Source organism: Cricetulus griseus, assembly GCF_003668045.3.
Source record: "Cricetulus griseus strain 17A/GY chromosome 1 unlocalized genomic scaffold, alternate assembly CriGri-PICRH-1.0 chr1_1, whole genome shotgun sequence".
Lineage (NCBI taxonomy): Eukaryota > Metazoa > Chordata > Mammalia > Rodentia > Cricetidae > Cricetulus > Cricetulus griseus.
In genome coordinates, this window is record NW_023276807.1 from 107,668,624 (window position 1) to 107,686,854 (window position 18,231).

The window sequence follows — 18,231 nt, forward strand, 5'->3', positions numbered from 1 at the left end:
TTACTCATGAAGTGCCTGGCTAGAGTACCGAGTCAGGAAGTGCCTACTGAGAGGCAGTGGCTGGGTGAGGTAGCACTGTGCCCTGCGCACACCGGCCTTGTCCTTCCCATCTATTAGTACAATGGGAAAGTACTTGAAGTGTTCGATGATGTCTTCCACAGAATCAAACATCTGAAATATAGAAAGCAAAGTGAACACTTTTGAACACATCTGGTGCCTGTAGCTCAGCTCAGCTGTTGTATGTTACTTAGTGAAGGTGAAGGATTTCATAGTTTTGACTTAGTAGAGAGACTTGTTGTTGTAGCTCAGCCTGACCTGGGACTCACTCTGTAGCCCAGATGGGCCTTGAACTTGCAGTGATCATCTTGCCTTGCCTCACTCAGGAGGCTAGCATTACAGATGTCAGCCACCATGTCTGGCTGTTTCTTTTTTCTTTCTTTATTTCCCCCCTCTCTCTTTTTGAGGATGTAGCAAACAAGCAACTGAAGGATGAGTGGCAAGCACAAGGAGATGAAAAAGTCCTTGTGGAACACAGGTGAGCCTAATGGTAGCTCTTACATTTCCTCTCCACACAGTTTGCCCAGTCAGATCACCTATGTCAATATTCTCCCAGCTCCATCACAGTCTTCCTACCCCATGACTTAGATGGATTATTTATGAAGTCACCACAAATGAATGTCTTGAGTTCAATGCCTGGTTGTTCTGACAGCTACTAGCTGTGTGACCTGAGGCCAACTTCTTACATTGGATTTCTCTGTCTACAAAGAGTAGTGGTGACATTAGGACTTCCATCTGGGGTTCTTTGTGAGCATTCATGGAGCTTAAGCATGGACAGCATTTGGAAGAAAACATTCCCTATGTTTCAGCACACAGGGAGGGTCAGTAAATGAGAGACCATGGGATGCACTCTAAACTATCTTCATAAGCCTTAGGATGAAAGGGAGTTTTTGAATTTCACTTCCAATTTAAACAGAGGATGGGGTTTTCTTCCCTTTTCTTTACACTCACCAAAGTGGCCAATGCAGAGAACCTTTTTGTGCAGCACTGATCCAGTGAACAGATTCATAGATAGCTAAGGGCAAATAATCTGATATCAATAGCCTTTCTAGTCTACTCCATGGGTAGTTTCTGTGAGACCACATTATTAGGAAACAAGGCAGGTGCATAAACCCTGCTCCTGTCCCTTCTTAGTGGCTCCAATGCACAGCTGCAATGCTGCCTGAAAGGCTGGAAGAAAAGACTGTAATTAAGCTCCTATTTTTATCTTAGATTCCCCTGCAAATGTCAAATGTCCTAATATTAGATACCAAAGTCTGTTTAAATCTTTTGTGTCTGTCCTATATGCAAACTATAGACAGCATTTCCTTTTTTTTCCTTATCAGAAAAGCAGAGAGAGGGAGAGAAGGACAGAGGAAGAGAGAGACAGAGAGACACACAGAAACAGAGACAGAGAAAAGTAAGAGAGGGGAGCTACAGGGGAGGATAAGGAAGAAGACAGGGGAGGTGAGAAAGAAACATACAGGTTATTGTTAATCTGCCTTTTAGTCTTAAAAGCTTAAGAAGCCCTGTCTCAAAAAAAAAAAAAAAAACAACAAAAAAGCTTAAGTTAAGTAAAAATGTACCATCACTTTTAAAAACTCTACTTAGGTAACTTCATTGAGAGGCATGGATGAGTCTTATAACCCTGGGTAGCCATGAAATGGTTTCTGGTCCAGTCAGTGAGTAGCCAGGCATCATGAGATAAATACTGTACCCAATTCATTCGTGTTTGTGACCTAGAATCTATGCTCATTACCCTATGTGTTGAAAGTGTTAATAGCATTTTATTTGGTAAAACATACTCTTGTTTTAGATTTTATTTATTTATTATGTATACAACATTCTACTTCCATGTATATCTGCACATCAGAAGAGGGTACCAGACCTCATAACAGATGGTTGTGAGCCACCATGTGGTTGCTGGGAATTGAACTCAGGACCTCTGGAAGAGCAGTCGGTGCTTTTAACCTCTGAGCCATCTCTCCAGCCCGGTAAAACATACTCTTAAATCGAGGAGCTCACTCCAGATTATCCTCAGGAGGACAACGGGTCCTAGACAAAGTCATGTGTTAGTGAGATTATAATCAGAGGGAAGTATGTGTTTCCCATGAGGCAGACACTGGAGAGCTGTGGCCATGAGTCAAGGATGCCAAGAGCATCTGCCTGGGGTTGGGGGCTGGATTTCAGACTTTTGTTCCAGTATTGAAAAAAGATGAATTTCTCTTGTTCTAAGCCTTCCAGTTTGAGGAAACCTATGGTAGTATAGTCAGAACATTAATACAATGAGTACTCCTAAACTTGAAACCAAACAGGGATTTCTGTCCTCCTGACCATGGGGACACATGACTTTGCTTGCCCTTAGTGCTGGTGAGGATGGGAGACAGGTAGAACGTTCCCTGGGTCTGGCCCAGGTGCTTCTTATAGTCTTTGAAGTGTGGTGTTCACCTTTGCCTGAGGTATATGGCTTCAAGGGAAGGGCTTTTCTGAGTTACTTTAGATGAGATTGGATACTTCATAAGCACCTGCCTCTGTCTACCTGCCATGGATTTATATCACGCCATCTCACACTCAGATAGCTCCTGTGAGTTAGGAGCTACTGTCTTCCTGTGCCATTACGAAGCCCACAAGATAGATGAAAACAAGATGAAGTGAATATTCTCCCCAGAAGCCCTCTTTCTCATCATGTATTTCCTGTTGAAGTGGCGGATGATGCTCTTTGTCTGAGCACAGATGGAAGAGCTGGGATGTCTTGCATTTTATCAGAGATATCGGAATCTGGTTCTTCCAATTCTCTTAATGAAGTGAAGTTCCTCAGTAAGGCAGAGGGGTCAGGCTGTGAAAGGCACATGGGGCCATTTCACTCTGACTGCAGGGCTCAACGTTTTCCAATAACAGTGGGAAGAATCTCTGTAGGGTGTTACTCTCGAGATGCTAGACATACAGTAAGCTCCAAGTAGGTGTTGCCTGTTCTCAACCTGCAGTGCTTGGGAGCTGTCATCAAGTGGGAGAGATTGTATGAAAAAGCCAAGATACTTGCCAAGGAGAGTACATCCCAGGACTGCCGTTTTCTTAGCCTTTTTGTACTTCACTTTCACCATCTAGAAAATGAGAGCAGCACTTGCCTCACAGGGTGGCTCTGAGTATGCAAAGTACATGTGTATAATGATTGACAGATCCATGGAAAGGGAACTCATGCCCAGAGGGTGCAAAGAAGAGAGAATTATGGACTAACACAGAATGGGGCTTTAAAAAATAGGCACCAGGATCCAGTAATTGGAACAGCTTGTCAGGTGCTTATGGTGGGGTCTACAGGTGGCCTCAGTTGACAGCTCTTTATTTCCAAGGCAGCCAGCTGATGACTTGTGGTCCACTAAGATGCTGTTAGGATGTAATTATAACATTACACTGTATCCTGTCTTTCATTAGCATGCCAAAGTGTGGCATGTTGGAAACAAAGCTGAGACCTTAGTACCGGCTCTGTTTGTCCCCAGTAAATGGGACTCAATAATGTGCCCTTCCTAGAGAAGCTTCAAGGACCAAGTGAGAGAGCAAATTACAAATCTCTTGGCAGAGGGAAGGCCCTAGAGTAGCTATTTCCTAGTCCTATAAGGGAAAGAAACCATGAAGCCTAAGCATTTAAAAAACATACAATGTTTTTTTTGTTGTTGTTTTAATAAAAAAAATTCTATGAGCTGGAAGAAGATGTTGAAGGATACAGTGAATGGAGCAGCCTATTTCCTGGCTCAGTTCACATATCCTGGGCTGAGGAAAGTCTGGAGAACTGATTTCATTGTCTATCCTAGTTGCAGTCTCATTGCCCTGATAAAATACCCCCAACAAAAGCAGCTTGAGGAAGAAAGGGCTGATTCTGGCACTGGGTTAAGATTCATCATGGTGGGGACATCCTGGCAGCAAGAGCCTGAGGCAGCCGGTCACATTATATCTCCTGTCAGGAAGCAGAGAACCATGAATCCTGAGACTCAGCTCCCTCTCCTTTTCATGCGGTACAGAAAAGGGACTTCACATCTCAATTAATGGAGTCAAATTCTTGGGGGCATGTTTCTTAGGAGATGCTAGATATGCCAATTACCCATCTTACTGCACCCTCCCCAGTGCTAGCTCAGGCCACATGCAATTCTCAGAAAACTACTCTGTGTTGGAGACCAATGTAACCAGGACTTTTCAGATATAGTCAGTAGACAGGCTTGTCACATATGTGGCCACAGGAAGTACTCTCTAAGCCTTGGTGACATTATTTCAATATGGACTGATTAACTACTGGCATTTATGGAAGTTCTGGACTCTAAGTTTTCAGGGCTGTCCTAACAGTGGAAGAAATACTGTCGGTCATAACAGAATGGAAGAAACAGAAAAAAAATATTTCCCACAATTTAGCAGGCCAGAGGTCCCAGGCATCTATATGTTGATTCTTCCTGAGCTTCTCTCCTTGGGTGGCAGATGACTGATGTGTCCCCATGTCCTCGCTTACATGATTTTCCTTCTCTGGGCTAGTTTTTGTTTTATCTTTTTTAAAAACCATACTAGGATTTACTTTGAAATATAGTTTATAGCCAAGCCATTTATAACATATGCATACTGGTATTCTAGCCCAAGGGCAAACTTGTAAAACAAATAGGACATATAAAATGAGACTACAGTGTAGAAAACAATCCATGTTGTTACATTCAGCAAACTATACTAAAATAATTTTGTTTCTTTGATTTTCCAGGGTAAAGTCCATTAGAATTATACATATTAACATGGCTCCTTCTTCTGTAGGCACTTACAGCGTTTGCACCATTCAACTCTCCACTATAAGGAGGCTTTGCCACAATGACACAGGGCCAGGTCTCTATCAGAATAGCTGGCGGTTGCTAGATCTCAAAAATATTTTCTGAAAGCTATTGAATGATCCTCAAAACTATTTCAGTTTTTTAAAAAAATGGGAGTGGACAGGGGCTTGAGAGATAGATCAGTGGTTAGGAGCCTTTACTGCTTTTGCAGAGGACCCAAGTTCTGTTCCCAGCACTCACATGGTGGCTCACAAACACCTATCCTCCAGTCTCTGGGTATCTGATGCCCCCTTCTGGCCTTCTTGGGCACCTGCACTTATGTGCACATACACACAGATACCCACACATACATACAATTAAAAATAAAACGAATATTATAAAAGACTTTAGTATAGCTGTTGGCAGGTGCCATTCACTGCATGTAAGAAATAAGGCCACTGGGTCTCAGTGTTGTACCCCATTCTTATAAGCCCATGTGCTCTTCACACATTCTCCAGTGTTTGACTTAGGAAGATGCAGCTATTTATTAACAACAAGCTGAGCCGGGCTTTGGTGGTGCACATCTTTAATCCCAGCACTCAGGAGGCAGAGGCAGGTGGATCTCTATGAGTTCGAGGCCAGCCTGTTCTCCAGAGCGAGTGCCAGAATAGGCTCCAAAGCTACACAGAGAAACCCTGTCTCGAAAAACCAAAAAAAAAAAAAAAAAAAAAAAAAAAAAAAAAAAAAAAGAACAAGCTGAATGCCCTTTTGGTAAACATTATGGTGTATGAGTATTCTTAAACATTTTTAACTTTCAAATGTCCACCTGGCATATTTCAGCTGGACATTTATAATGTGGTTCCCTACAAGTAAATCTGTGGAGCCACAACTCTTATTTTCTCTCAATAGACATTAGAAAAAGTAGCTTCCTTTACCATACTCCAAATCTAAACTTAAGTGTGATCATTTAAAAGATGCTTGAGGTCTGGAAAGATGGCTCAGTGGGTAAGAATAATTGCTACTCTTGCAGAGGCCCTGGCTTCTGTTCCCAGCACCCACATCTGATGGCTCACAAACTCCAGTTCCAAGTGATCCAATGCCTTCTTCTGGTCTCTGTGGGCAGCTGCATATATGTGTTACACATACATGTACTTATACACACACATACACAATAAAAATTAAAAGATACTTAGTAGAGAATAGTACACTCAAGTACAATTGTCAAAGTGACCCTGCAGCTATTGTCACAGTGCACATGGCACAAAACAAATGAAAATGGATATACTTTGATTATATTGCTACATCAGCTAATAATTTCCATGAGTAAAACCCATAGTGAATTTGTTTCAGAACAATTGACCACTGTTTGTAAATATAGCAAAATGCAGACATTACTATCTCATGTTAGATCAGACATTAGTATTTCATATTAGACCTCTGTTTCATGTGGCTGAGAAATCCTTGTTTATATATTTTAAGGATTAAAGAGAGTGGAACCAGGTGGTTTGCAGGCTTTGAGAAGGTCATTTGACAGTGACTTACTATTTTTTTCTAGTGTAGTTCTGATTAAGGTCATGACAAACAGCAGTTCCAATCTGGGATCATTTGGAAAATGTTTGTTCTTCTATGGTTCAATATGGCTACTATGCAGCCATTGACAAGTTATGATCTTGTCTGTCTGTCTGTCTGTCTGTCTGTCTGTCTGTCTGTCTGTCTGTCTGTCTTTCTTTCTGATTTTTCGAGACAGGGTTTCTCTGTGTAGCTTTGTTTCTTTCATTCTCTCTCTCTCTCTCTCTCTCTCTCTCTCTCTCTCTTCTCTCTCTCCCTCTTCTCTCTCTCCCTCCTTCCCTCCCATCCTTCCTGCCTTCCTTTCTTTTTTGAGATAGGGTCTCGTGTAGTCCATGCTGGCCCAGAAGTCACTATGTAACTGGGGATGAACTTGATCCTCTTGCCTCTACATTCCAAGTGCTGGGATTACAAATGTGCACCACCATACCTGTTTTATGTAGATGGAACCCAGGGCTTCATGCATGCTAGGTAAGTACTCTACACACCAAGTCACCAAGTGACACCGGTGTTTTTTTTTTTTTTTTTTTTTTTTTTTTTTTTTTTTTTTTTGGTAATGAACTATTTTCATCTGTGCATCCAGGTCCTTGGCTTCTATTAGGCGGCACTTCTTTCCTACCGGCATTTGCAGATTGAATTGGTGTGTTGGATTACTGCCTGCACCAGGCCTTCAGAATCATGCTTGCTTTCTACTGTGTGCTTTCTTCCTTGCTGCCTCGTATAGTAGGTATTGTTTCCTGGCAGATCCCTTCCCTTGCCTCAATAAAGGAGTTTCCATGGCTCATCTGCTGAATTTGGCTTAGGAGCTGAGGTCAACACCTGAGCCTCAGTATGAATGTTTGAGAAAAGTTCTTATAAATTCAAGCTTGGACTGTAGTAGTACCAGAGGGTCTGAGGAGACACAGATACCTTCCTCTGTTTCCAGGACAGATGAAGCATGGATGATGCACAGACCAAGAACACTGATGAGAGCTGTAGACCATCTCTGTATCTCTGACCCTCTGACTTCCTAGTGCTTATTTGTATGTGTGTGCACATGTATGTATGTTTGTGTACATGTATGTATGTTTGCGTGTGATTAGGTGTCTTTACATGTGTGTATCAGTAGGGCAGAGAACAATTTTGGGTGTCATTTTTCAGGTGCTGTCCACTTTATTCATTTTTGAGACAAGTTCTCACACAGGCCTGAAGTTTGCCAAGTTGGCTCATCTGGCAGCCATTGAGCCTCAGGAATCTACCTGTTGCCACCTTCCCAGCCCTGTGGTTTCTCTTCTAAAAATATTTTTTTGTTTATTTTAAAGAAGCCAGTCCTATTGGATTAGAGCTAACCTCTGTCATTTAACCTTAAGTATCTCTATAAAGGCCTTAAAGTACTACTGTGAATTCCTTGGATTTCAGACATCATCTTGTAAATTTGCCAGAGGGAGATAGACACTCCACACCATGACCCCCACCAGCAGATGAGGTCAAGACTTGACTTTCACAACACAAGGAATGGCCATCACTGAATTACAGGGATATAGATCCTAAGATTTGCACTTGAGATTAAAGCCCAGAGTAGTGGAGGGATGTGCCCACGCTCACATCCGTAGTAGATGATGACGTACAACTAGCTTCCTTCTTCCCCATTTTTCTTCTTTATTTTTCATCAAAGAAAGCCTGGGAGTACAGCCTTTGCTTACCCTCCTGCCAATTGCTTCCATCCCTTGACCATTTACTTAATTTTCTAGGACTCCGCTTCTGTAACTCTGAGAAAGGAATTATCACATCACAAAGTTGTTGACTGAAATAGGATGATGTACACAGAAAGACATCCCTTTTTGATCAAGTTATTTATATTGCTATTAATTGATGTTTAGTTGATTTTTTGTAGTACTATAGATTAAACCTAGGGCCTCACATGTGCTGGGCAAGCACTCTACCACTGAGCCACATCCTCAACCCTGTTTGCACCTTTTATTTTAAGACAGGGCTCGCACTAAGTTGACTATGCTAGTCTTGGCAATCTTCCCACCTCAGCCTCATAAGTATGTGGGATTATTGGCCTGTGCAACTGACCAATTTGCCAATAGATGGATTCCCGTCAGCACACCTGTACTGATAATGGAACCTCAGTTTAGCACCGAATGCTACTGTTGAACACACACTCATTTTGAGAACTAGTCCTGTGCATAAATGAAAGACACTTGACTTCAGAGATACCTGCAGCAAAAATGGAGAGGTGGGAGAATGGAGTGTCAGCATGGGCTAAGAGAAACTCTCCACAAGGCAGAATGCAGTTGCTTCTTTCTGAGTAGGTTTCTCTAATAGGCTTAGGAGGATGAGGGACATCCAGTAGCATTGTGGACGGCTGGCCTGATGAACTGAACACAGAACGCATGTGCTAGGATGTTCATGAAAGGGGGTGGAAGGGTATCACTGCAGTGTCTTTTCAATTCTGTCCTGTGTTCATTGGGGTATGGAGACATGGACCCAGCATCTCCCAAACTCTCTATTTCATTTTTACTTATACCCAAGGAAGGGGAAGTGGTTGGGTGGCACTTACCTCATTTCCTCTGAGTCCTGATCCCAGGGCAAACTGCTGATTGCTCTCCAGGAAACGAATTTTCACATTGTAGACTTTGTTCCCATAAAACACCACCAAAACATAGGGCTCTGCCTTGGATTTTGTGGAACAATCTCGGACCAAAAAAGTACCATCCTGAAATGAAAGGAGTTAGGGTTATCTTCTCAGGTGTTCATTACCCTGGCCTTAAGGTGATGTCAACAATGATGCTTTTGTGAAACTCCTAAATGAACTTAGTTTTGGGCAGCCCAGATGTACATTCCATTTAACTCAGTGAGCTCTTCCTGAGTGCCTGTTGGGGTTTGGATATGAAGTGTCCCCTCAAAAGGCTCATGTGTTAACTGGTGGTGTTACAGGGAGGCAATTGGTTTATGAAGGCACTAACATCATGAAGTTAACCCATTGGTGAGTTCAAAGCTGAATGAGCTATTTGGAGGTGGGGCCTAGTCCTATGAAGTAGGCCATTGATGGGTGAGGAGCCTTTCATTGAGAGGAGGTATCTGGTCTTATCGTCTTTCTGCTTCCTGTCTACTGTGAGGTGGGCAGCCCTTCATCCATAGTGCTTCTGTTTGCCACAGACCTAAAAGCAATGGGATCAGCCTGCTGTGGGTTGATACCAGAAGGCCAAAGAAATCCTTCTTTCTCAGTTTCCTCAGGTCTTTTGCCACAGCAATGGCTGACACAGTGTTTGTATAGATAAGATGATTTACTACCTTCTGAGAGTATACCAGATGCATAATGTATTTCCTTCTTTCAAATCTTCCTCTACTTGTTGCATAATTCTTACAACCTTAATGAGACTTTCATAGTGGATTCACCAACTAGTCCTTTGTTTGATCTCATGTCCCCAGCTCCTGGCTCCAGCTAGACTACTACTTTCTGAATGCACACCTGCTCTGGGTTTCTTATCTGTTGCATACTGTCCCCTTTCTGCACAGGGAGGTCCTCCTTCATCCCTCTCTGGTGTGTTTCTCTGTACCTGTCACTGTTCACATGTCTCCTGTTCATCTAGAGGTCGAATCTTGTTCTATGAAATGAAAGCCATCATAGACCATGCAAAGATCTTAGCCCAAGAATTGGACACCTGTGTGTGTGTGTGTGGGGGGGGTATGGGTGTGGGAGATTTTGATTCAGGATCAGGGTTCCCAAAAGAGGGATGGTACTTTGTAGAGAAGATTGCCAAAATGACTAGAGAGAGGGAGCAGGAAATACAGCTTGCATAAGGCAGGGGTGAGGCAAGGGAGAGGAGATAAAAAAGTTGCAAGAAGCTTTAGTGTCTGAGGCCAAGTGGTGGACAACAAAGGTATGCAAAGAGAACAGGAGCCCTGAGACCAAGGGCTGAGGATATGAAGGACGTGGAACAGAAATACCCAGACACACTGGAGGGAATAACTCAAGATGAATGTGTAAAGTTGAGAACTGGGCTTCCTCTGAACACACTGAAGGGCTTGGCTTCAGGATTATGCTGTGTCATCCACATGCTGGAGGGTACTGAAAGTCTGCAACTGTAAATGTGTGTCAATGATAAATGTCATAAAAATAGCATAGGTGTAGACAGTATGTATGATGATTTAGATTTGTAATCATTACTTAGTTCTCTATATAGATTATATTTAACTAATCTGTAAAATAATATAATCTATAATATAAATATATGACATATAAAATACTATGTCATGCAATATGATTCCTTAACAAAAACTAAATTTAAAAATAGCACTATTATTTTGTGCATATGTTCTAACAGTGTGGGCACTAGAAATCTACTGAGAGCTGCCCTTGAGGTGACCAGCATCTTGCATGCATTATTTCATTCGGTCTTTACATAAATCTTGAGGATAGACATTTACCCCCATTTACAGATACAGGGACATGGCTTCTGAACCTAAGCAAATCTCCTAGGCTTAGCAGGTATGTCCAACATTGAGACTGGATGTGAGGCTGCCATCTATAAGTCCGTGCTTGAGAAATGAAGTCAAAATTTCAAAGAAAAAGAATAAGGGTGGAAATATGGCTTAGCCATTAAGAGTTCTTGCTGCTCTATCGTGAAAACCCAGCACCCATATCACAAAATTATGCCTGTCTCTTGAGGCATGCCAACATGCCTTTCTGGCCTCTGTGAGCACCCACACATATATGTATATGTGCATGGGTGTGCATGCGCACACACACACACACACACACACACACACACACACACACACACACACACACGAATAAAAATAATACAAATAAATCTTTTTTAAAAAGTTACAAAAATTACAAAAATTGACTCATAGGGTTTGAATAAATTAACACTTGCATGTTGGCATGCATTCATAGCTGTTCTTGATCACATGTGGCTATTGGTTGGATAGTTAGCAAATGATAAACCTGAAAGTCAAGCTTGAAGTCTAACACTTTAAACATGGTGACTTCTGCTTCATCAGGGGTGATGAGGAACCATCTGCAGCTTCCTCTGCCTAAAGTGTTCATTCAGAAGCAAAGACTTAGAACTCCAGCATAGAACACTGCCAGAGATCAGGAAGGGAAAGGGGGCCAAGAATTGAGGCCAAACTGGGGTTTATCTTCTTAAACTCTGCAATATACTTGTCAAAATAAATCTGGGAAATCTTTCATTTAAACTAAATTATCTCTCATGAATGGGAAACACATCCTGACAAGACTGATGCAAACAGAAAAGGAAAACACAGTTGTTCAGCTTAGCCAGTGTTCTTCTGTGCCTTTGGAGGAGGCAGAATAGGCACACAGGGAGGAAGGGAGCATTTGAGGAGCACCAAGCCCTGCCACACTGATGCCAGATGGCCTGCACATTGCTCTCCCAGCACAGTTCGCATGTGGGCTTCTGCATCTGGGTCCTCTATGATTGTTTTCTGGTGAAAGCCCAACTCTGTGAATACAATACTGTACTGGGTAATGATTGCCCAAGAAGGGAAGCCTTGGCTGGGGTCTACCATCCTCATCATATGACATCATCCTGTGCTTCATCCTATTGACAGCAGATGCCAGCCATGTCTGAGGCCCCAACAGAGGAAGGGGCTAGAGATCCCAGGACAGGGGACCAGCCACTGCAGAGAACTGTTATGGTAGCTGGAAGCAGCTGAGACTTGGTGAAAGAGGTACTAATTTCTTTGTTGTGACTGAGACCTTGGCCTCAAGCCTCCCCATCTATGGAATGGGATAGTTCCCCTTATTCCTGATAGAGTCATGATGGTTTGTTGGCAATCTTCTTTGTGTCTACTGCTAGCATTAACAAGCTAATGTGAAATTAGTGACTTAGAAGTAAAGTCATTCTTGAATAGTTTTGGAGGTCAGAAGTCCAATGTAGGTCTCAGTGAGCTAGGGCTAGTGTTGGGGGATGGAGTCCATGTCTGTGACTCTGATAAGTCTCTAGAGGTAACTAGAATTCCTTGCCTATGGTGCCCCCACCATTCTGACCTCTGTTTCCATAATCACATATTTTCCATGACATCTCTGCCTCCCTCTTATCGGGAATCATAAGGGGACACTCATCTCAGAATAGCCTTCCCATCTTAATCCCCAACTTAGTTAATCTGCTAAGGCCCCTTTTCTATATAAAGTGATTCATTCACAGGTTCTGGGATTTAGGCCATGAGCATCATTATGTGTGGGGTGGGGGAATGGCCATGATTCTGTTTATCATATCAACTGGTGAGTCTTTTATATCAATTTGGAGTTTTCTTAAATGTGTTGGAGACCTATGATTTGGTCACCAATTAACTGACTAATTCATATTGTGTTTTTACATTCAGCATTCACATTTGGTGACCTGAAGTCATAGAAGCTCTCTGTTATTTCTGACTGACCCAGCATAGTTCTGTATCTAATAGAGTAGTCACCTAATAATAGTCACTCGCTTTGTGATCAAGGCTGTGGTAGTCAGTTTTTCAAGTTCTTCTCTCCTTTTGGTCACACAGTAGGCTGGAACCTCTCTCTTCCCTTTGAAATTGGCTTTGGTCTTGGAATTTGGTCAAGGAAAAGGTAAAGTATATTATTCCTGGAGAGATGTATGGAGAGCCAGAGTGGGGTGGTAGAAGCACTCTGTGGACACAGGGCCTCACACAGACTAAACAAATCTATCTTAAATCTGGTGTGCAGTGAAGAAATAGTATCATGTGATAAAACGGAGATCTTGAGGGTGTCTGTTACTGCAGCATGACATGTCATATGCTGGATCACAGTATTCGTGACTCCTGCTCCTTTCTGGAAGAAGTGAGACATAAAGACCCATTTGTACCATTGGCACAGATGTAGTAAGGGGATGGAATCTGAAGAGAGCAGAAGGAGACACTTCTCATTGTGACCACTGAATCCCAGATACCACAAGTGATTTTCCAGTGGCTCCTTTAGCATTGATATTTTCAAAAACTTATTTTCATTTTTTTTCTTATTTTCATTTTTATGAATAAAGAATCAACAGCTAACCTTGTTTAGGAACTTGGGAAAGTCACATGTCTGATAAACGACAAAACCAAGTCTTAGGTTTGAGACCATTTTAAATATCTTTGCATTTTAAGAAAATTATTCCACAATTTCATCTGATATCTAGTGTTCTTTCATCAAGGTTTTCCCTGAAGTAACTAGAAACTGTACCCCATTAACCTTTCTCACGCCTTTCCTCTTCCATAGAACCTCCTCATCCCCCTTCTAGGTTTGAGTGTTCCTGCATGCAGAAATACACTTGATGGCCACAGGAAGGATGTAGAGGCATTACCTTGTTCTCTCTCATAAGCACCTCTTCTACTGCCTGGCGACTGTATTCTCCAATGTACCATTCATTCTGCTGGACGTCCTGTGGTACAATGAGGAATATTTTAGGATCAGAGGGAGGTATTCATTATGGACCAATTAATTCAAATTTTACTTTTGTTCCACCAGTGTCCAATCACAGGCTAATTGATAGATATTTAGCATAGCACCTGGAACCTGGAAATGCCTACTGATGCTAGGAGAAGATGAACATGGCAAAAGCAACTACAGCTGGAAATTCTTGGGTTGATAGGGATAAAAAGAGAGTGGTTATTGGGAGTGGCCAGAAATTGCCCATCAGTTAGGAAAAGTCCATCATTTGAGTTTCAAGAAGCATAACACCCCTCACCCCATCTGTCAGTGTTACTCAGTGAATTCTGACATTGCAGAAAGATGCAAGTGTTTACATCTATGCTCTGGCATTGCATGTGTGCCCAAGACAGCATGGTCCTTCAATCTCTTCATTGAGTTCCCAGGGTTACAATGTGGAGCCATCCCTCTTCAAGGCCCTTCTTTATTCAGTATCTGAAACCTTTCCTACACTACTTGTCTGGACTGACCATTCATGATGGACAGTGCTCGTTCTAGTTATAGATAGGTGGCAGAGACTCGAGGAGTCAAAACCTTCCATGGGGTTGGCAAAAATCAGGGACGTGACATCAAGTCCTTGGTCTCCCATTGCAGTCTCCCATCTTCCCAGCACCAACATGATCCATCCAGTGATGGGCAAAGGTGAATGCCATCTGGCTAGCATGTACTGCTCCTACCTAGCTGCAGCTGCGCTTCCTTTCATGCTCTCAGATCATGGGCCTAGCCAGTCAGACATGTCTACTATTCCAACACACACACACACCTTCTGTCTCTGCCATTCAACTCAGGCACTCTCCTCCATTAAGAGTGCAATCCCAAACTAAAGGGAAACAGGACACAGGTAACAACAGGGGTGACCCTCAAAAGCATTGTGCTCAGGGCACAAAAAGCTACTCTCTGGTTCTGTTTAGACAGGCCTCTAGGAAGAACACAGGGCAGTGGTGGAAATTAGAGAGTTGCTGTCTGGAGCCAGAGGAGGACAGGGTTTCATAAGAGCAGGAAGGATATTGGGGTATAGTGGAAAGTGGTTCTTGAACCAGGACAGTGGCTAGCCTGGTATTTTTGTTTCTCAAAAGCCATGAGACTGTACATAATACTTGCAATTTCTGATATTTATTGCATGTAAATAATGTCTTTCTGTTTTTGGTTTTTCCAGTCATGGTTTCTCTGTATAGCTTTCGAGCCTATCCTGGAACTGGTTCTGTAAACCAGGCTGGCCTCAAACTCAGAGATCCACTTGTTTGTGCCTCCCGAGTGCTGGGATTAAAGGCGTGTGCCACCAACTGCTCAGCATAAATATCTTAAGTAGTTCTTTGTTCTTTGTTTTTTTTTTTTTGTTTTTTGTTTTTGTTTTTCGAGACAGGGTTTCTCTATAGGTTTGGAGACTGTCCTGGAACTCTCTTTGAAGACCAGACTGGTCTCAAACTCACAGAGATCTGCCTGCCTCTGCCTCCTGATTGCTGGGATTAAAGGTGTGTGCCACCATCACCCGACAGTTCTTTGGTTTTGTAAACACAGACAAAAAATGAAACTAAAACTCTTACCTTGTTTGAAGCCCCCTTTGTAATAAGTTCCTCTACTTGAGGAATAATCAGTGCTAGGAAGGTCAAGACTCTGTCCTAGGCAAAGCTAAGTCAGGCTCCCAGTAAGAAAATGTCCAAAACTTTAGCTCTCTGCTAGAGTGTGAGGCTTCCTATCACTGTGGTCATTGTGGTGGTGGCTCTGGGACTCCTGGTTAGCCTCAGAGCTTTGGGGGGGGGGGGCTCAGCCATGGTGTGTTTCATCTACTCTGATTTATTCCTTTAAGTTGGAAGATGCCTTAGAGCAGTGGTTCTCAACTTTCCTAATGCTGGGACCCTTTAATACAGTTCCTCATGTTGTAGTGACTCCCAACATAACATTATTTCATTGCTACTTCATAACTGTAATTTGCTATTGTTATGAATTGTAATGTAAATATCTTATATACAGGATATCTGATATATCATTCCCCAAAGGGGTCATGACCCACAGGTTGAGAACCACTGCCTTAGATATTGCAGCTTGGGGCATCTTGAACTATTTCAAGATGTGGTTATGAGGGGTGTAGGGTGTAGACTAGTGCTTGAGTGAAGCTCTTGGTGGCTTCTTAGTGACAATGTGGAGGAGCCAAGCTCATCTGTAGTCCTTTCTGGTCCTCTGAGTGACTGCAGAGCACTCTGCTTGAGTCTCCTTAACAATGTTGGCATTTCTAGTCATCACTCAACAGAAGACATGAGACCCTTACTCTGGGAACCTTTAGCCGGATGCAGGAACCTGCTATGCTTTTTTAAAAGCACAATAAAATATACACAGTGTAAAGAATCACCATTTTAGCCATTTTTGAGTGTTCAACCCATTGCAGTAAGAACATTTATATTATTTTAAAACCATCACCACTATCTATTTCCAAGAATGTTCCATCCTCTCAAACTGAAACTGTGTGCCCACTAAACAACAGCTCTCCATTACTGCCTTCTCCTTCCCAGTTCTGGGGAGCCACCTTGCTCCTGGATGTCTCTGTAGACTTTGCTGCTCTATGAACCATGAATAGCAGGAGGTATGTGCTTGTCCTTTAGTGTCTGTCTGACTACACCTAGTGTCATGTTTTTGAAGTATATTCATGTAGCACATGCCAGATTTTTTTCTATTTGAGATTATTTCTCTCTCTCTCTCTCTCTCTCTCTCTCTCTCTCTCTCTCTCTCTCTGTGTGTGTGTGTGTGTGTGTGTGTGTGTGTGTGTGTGTGTGTGTGATGTTTATCTCTCTGTCTATGAATGGACATCTTTGTTCTTCCTGCCTTTTGACTATCATAAATGTTATAAACAGAGTGTTCAAATGCTGTTGGGCTCTGCTTTCAGTTCTCTTGAGGATATGCCCCGTAGTAGAATGTGGTAATTGACTTCTAGTTTCTTTTTAGTCTGTGTTCTGGAATACTGCTTTAAAATATTAACTTAGCAATGGAAAGTGAGAGCAGCCAATTTACCAAATATTACGCAGATATCATTATTGAGAGGATTTAGATCTGTAACAAGCCAGAACTGTTGAAAATAGGAACTGTTGAAAATAGGGACATCCTGATTTAATCTAAGCTGCTCTCATGCCCATGGAACTCAGGCACTAGGAGTTTGGTCTTACACAGACACTCAGTTAGAGCCCAAGAATCCTAAGACTTCTGAGAATGGCTGAGTGAAAATGAAAGAGTATTCCAGAGTCCCTTGGAAGAATGGGATGCCATTAGAGAACTAGGTAGGGATTAATTATAAGGCCAAGCAGAGACATTTGAGACACTATAGGAATTGATCAGAGATCACAGATGCTTCACTTTCAAACTGCAAGAAGGTCTGCAGCAGTGGGGGATATGGAATGAAGGCAGCAGCATCTTCTTTGGTGCTGTCTGTAGAAAGCAATGTCCTAGGTGATGGAGGGTGCAGCCGATAGGACACAAGGAGAGCTCACTCTCTTTAGAGGACGCCATGAGTGCAAGATGGCCTGAGCAGTGACTGTGTGAATGAAGCTGATTTTAGGGAGAGACAGGGAAACAGACAAAGACAAATGAAGCCACTTATTAGTTGTTTCTAACTCTCTTCTGTGTTAGGGATCTAGACTCCTCTCACTGTCTGATACAGATATCAGATAATCAATGCTCAGGAAATGGCTGCCAGGCTCAACTGATGTTGAAATGTGACTTGTAAATCTTTTGATGGAAAATGAATTCTCATATTCAAATTCCAGTTAATCATCCATGAAACTTAACAGATACAAGTGTAAATCTCTCTCAGCCCTGCCCTCCTACCCCCTGGAATTAATGAGCAGAACGTTCTGAGAATCTGCAAAGCATGCAAGTTAAACATTTAGTGAAAGACTAATGACGTATGAGACAACAGAACATTTTAGAAACATTAAACCCAACTGATTTGTCATTATATTGGAAAATAATTAATTGCAGCCACAATGATCTGCTTTGGGCTTTCCCAGCAAGCTCTCACTGGATGCCAAGGACAGTCAGAAGGGCTTGCAGAGAAGTTCCCACCTCACCTTCTCATCAAGCTTGGTGGGGCCAGGTTTCTCTGTGTTTGTGTTTTCATAGGGCAGGGCTCGATCATGAGGGCTGTGGCTGGATGCAGCTTGGCATCTCTGAGGAAGATGGTGTTGCATGGTACCTGTATGGTCTGGGAAGAGAGTACACTTGAATGAAATCACATTGCTGGCTTAGCCTGTCTCCTTCCAACAGAAAGCTGGGCCCATCACTTCTGCCTGCCTCTGGCAGGCCATCTTTGTGGTCTAGACAATACCCTATCACCATGGACTGCAGTGCTCTCTGAATTACTGCCTTGTTTCCACATCCACCCTGGCCACTCTCTCTAAATTGTGTGTCTGGCTCAGTAGGTAAGAAGAGTTTGCTTCACAA

General features: G+C 42.6%; 1 protein-coding gene across 1 annotated transcript in view; it reads right to left on the bottom strand.

Annotated features, from left to right (window-relative positions):
* Window positions 1-18,231, bottom strand: part of Clnk (cytokine dependent hematopoietic cell linker) — a 90,847-nt gene continuing 72,616 nt past the window's right edge. The window contains exons 15-18 of the mRNA XM_027386715.2: window positions 17,859-17,992; window positions 13,679-13,756; window positions 8,923-9,078; window positions 1-171 (exon numbers count right to left, since the gene is read on the bottom strand). Coding sequence (XP_027242516.2) covers window positions 1-171; window positions 8,923-9,078; window positions 13,679-13,756; window positions 17,859-17,992 — 539 coding nt within the window. The remainder of the gene's footprint in view (window positions 172-8,922; window positions 9,079-13,678; window positions 13,757-17,858; window positions 17,993-18,231) is intronic.